General features: G+C 36.3%; 1 protein-coding gene across 1 annotated transcript; it reads right to left on the bottom strand.

Annotated features, from left to right (window-relative positions):
• Positions 1-1,371: 1,371 nt before the first annotated feature.
• On the bottom strand, positions 1,372-2,211 carry LOC113505995 (putative leucine-rich repeat-containing protein DDB_G0290503). The gene has a single exon (XM_026888861.1). It carries the CDS (start codon positions 2,209-2,211, stop codon positions 1,372-1,374), a length of 840 nt encoding a protein of 279 aa, XP_026744662.1.
• Between the last annotated feature and the right edge of the window lie 1,031 nt (positions 2,212-3,242).

The following is a 3,242-nucleotide window of genomic DNA, read 5'->3' as shown; positions in this document are numbered from 1 at the left end:
TGGTTCGAAGAATTTGAAGAAACGTAGAGTTGCACCTTGTATTTTCATTATCATCAGTCGTGTATACAGTCGAGAAGTAATTGGCAAATAGGTCACATATTTCAGAGCCATTAGATGTTACAGTCTGTCCGTCAGTCATAGTCATAGGATAGGCACTGGATCCACCGCGTTTGGATTTTATATAACTCCAGAAAAATTTGGGATTATCTTTGATATTTTTTTCCATGTTTCTTATATAATCATTATATAAATTAATGGCCAATTTCTCACATCGCTTGGAAATTAATTTCAATTCAATATCGTCGAGTGGGTTTTTGTATTTTTTAAAGCGCAACCTCAACTTATTTTTTTCTTTTAAGGATCTGATTAATGCCTTATTAAACCACGGCGGGTAACGGTGATTCTTCGATTTTTGTTTAGGTACAAATTTTCTAATAGAATCATGTAAACAATTGTAGAATATTTCTAACATGCCATTCACGTCCTTTGCATTTTTAAAAGATCTGTCCAGTTTTGTTCGTTAAGGTAGTTATTAATTTCGTCATACTTTGCTTTGTAAAAGTTAAGTTTGTGATTTAGCGTGTTATATGGTAGATTACAATTTTTGACGAGTGATAGTGATATTTCAAGGGCAGGATGAAATTTATCAATGACAGTAAGAGAAGAGTTCGCCTCAACTACAGAGCACGAAGGTATCAGATATCAGATAGTATCAGGTCTAATATACGTCCATTACAGTTTTTTACGCGATTATACTGTACCAGCTGGCTTACGTTGATAAAATCTAATAAGTTTTGACTTGTTCTAGGCAGAGAAACATTCCCATCCCTTGAGTCCCAGTCGATTTTGCCTAAGTTAAAATCTCCAAATACACAAATAGGGATGTCTGTTGAGTCAAGAACTTTGTTGCAGTGCTCGATAAAGTGATCCAGATTTGATAGACAAACAGGTGGAGGAAGATAAAGCGCACAGAGAGCCATTTGACGCGATGCATGGGATGTAGATATTCCAACAGTGACCCAGAGGTCTTCACATTTACTTTGCCAGTGTGCGACAAGCGAAGAGTTAAATTTTCTGTGCACAGCAATCAGTACCCCTCCCCCTTCTTTGTTACTTTGGGATCCTGTAGTTTCCCTGTCCCTTCTGTAGACCACATAGCGATCGTCAAATAGCTCACTGCTCGATACATTACTGTTTAACCACGTCTCTATTAATATTATTACATCATAATTCATACAACACAAGTTACAATAAAAAGTATTTGTTTTTGTTCGCAGACCTCTGCAATTTTGATAGTAGAGCGAAATAACATTGAATTTTAATAACTTACAGTCTAAAACATGCATTATTGTACTATGAGAGACATACCAACTATATGATTTTACTTAGTCCATTTTTAGTCTTAATTTGTAGGACTTCTTCGCCATCAGTTTTTCTCACAAATATCCGACCGTTTCTGACCCATATGTATTTGTAATTCTTCTCCTTGGCTTTGATCCTCGTAGCTGCGTGGAGTGCTCTATTAGTAGGCGACAGATGTTCTGCTACGTATACAGGAGTTATTGGGCCAGCGTAACCCAGATGTGAGCAGTTAAGTTTATCTTGAGGGTTAGTTTTATTATATTTAATCGTTGCTGCCAGCAGTTCATCTCGTTTTCTAATTGTAGATAATTGCACGATTATGGAACGAGGGCGGGTGCTGGATGAATTGGTCTTAGCAATACGTGTGCAGTGCACGACATCCTTCTCGCTAATGTCGCAGTTTACTACGCGAGCCAATTGAGCGATTATGCTGTACACATTTTCATTTTTGTTTTCCGGCACACATTGAACTTCTAAATTATTTGATCGTGACTGCTGTTCCAAATTATTTAGTCGCTCATTGAGCTCCACTACTGTGGTTTTGAGTTCTTGGTTTTCCTGCTCTAACTTCTTGACTGTTTCCTTTGAGGATTCATGTCCCTTTTTTAAATCTTCGAATTTAGCATTCATGAAGAACATAGATTCTCGAATTCCTTCTATTTCTTCCTTAATTGGTAATAATTCTTGGTTGATCGTGCTGATTACCGTTTTATTAAGATGCGTTAACATTTCACTAAATTCCTCCTTAATTATTTCTTTTATGATGCAGCGAAGTTCATCTTTATCGCTTACCAATGCAGGAGGCGGAGAGGGGGAGCTGACAGCTTGTCTTTTAGGTCCTCTGTTCATGGATACATTCCGAATCGGAGTTGAGTCATCCCTTCCCACTTTTGGTGTATTAATCAAACATGTTGGACATTTCCAGATACATATGCTACTTGGAGTTTCTTTGAGGGATAGACAAGCATAGTGATAGGTTTTTTCACAGCATGAACATTTTATAGTTTCCTCCTCTAAGTCTGTTGCGTTTTCATTATTGCAGCAACCCCATTGTACATTTTCACCAGCCATAATAAGTGAATGAATTAAACTTATGATTTCAAAACAACTTATAACAGCGTAAAAAGAAAGAACAAATAAAAACTTAATTTGTCGTCTTCCCAGAAGCAGATATAAAATAGGTATAAAATACTCCGCCGTCTGTGTTACTTAGTCTTTGGCGCAAGCTGTCAAATGAATCACCGGGCGTCGGCGCAAGCAATATTGACGGTTATGCGGACCGCGCAACCGTGCGAGTTCCGTGCGCAGCGCGTAAAATGTCTTGTCATTCACTCACCGGCTGATTCATTGACATTTAAAACTTTTAACTGATTTCACTTCAAACACACGATTATGCACTTTTATATAAGAAAAAATATATTGTAATATGCTTCTACAGTGAACTTAACACCTTGGAGTAGTTTTTTGGTAATTATGTGTAATATAAATTGAATAATTGCTATAAAAACACAGAGCAAGTAAACACGTATGTTGACCGTTCAAATGCTGGGTCAAAGATGTCTTGAACAATGACCGCTTAGATGTTGCTAAACTAAATAATAGCATCAAAAATACTTGTAAATACTATAAAAACTGTCATTTTGCTTATAATAGATACAACAGACTGTATGAATTTTGTAAAAAAATTAACTACATAATAGACTGTGAAGATTATAGTAAAAAATACTTAAACCCATCTGTAATAAAAAAATATATCGCGAATAACAGACCAAGCTCTTTAACAAAAGTTACGACTACTGAACCCAAAAAAGGCACCATCCCCTTCTATTTTAATAATAAGTACTCTGAAACCATGCGTGATAAAAATGCTAATAATAGAG

Source organism: Trichoplusia ni, chromosome 28, assembly GCF_003590095.1.
Source record: "Trichoplusia ni isolate ovarian cell line Hi5 chromosome 28, tn1, whole genome shotgun sequence".
Taxonomy (NCBI): Eukaryota; Metazoa; Arthropoda; class Insecta; order Lepidoptera; family Noctuidae; genus Trichoplusia; species Trichoplusia ni.
Note: the sequence above shows the minus strand (reverse complement) of the source record. Positions and strands in the feature narration are given on the sequence as shown.

Bases quoted from the DNA above. Each gene is read 5' to 3' on its own strand.
- LOC113505995 (XM_026888861.1), bottom strand. From the start codon at position 2,211: ATGAACAGAGGACCTAAAAGACAAGCTGTCAGCTCCCCCTCTCCGCCT.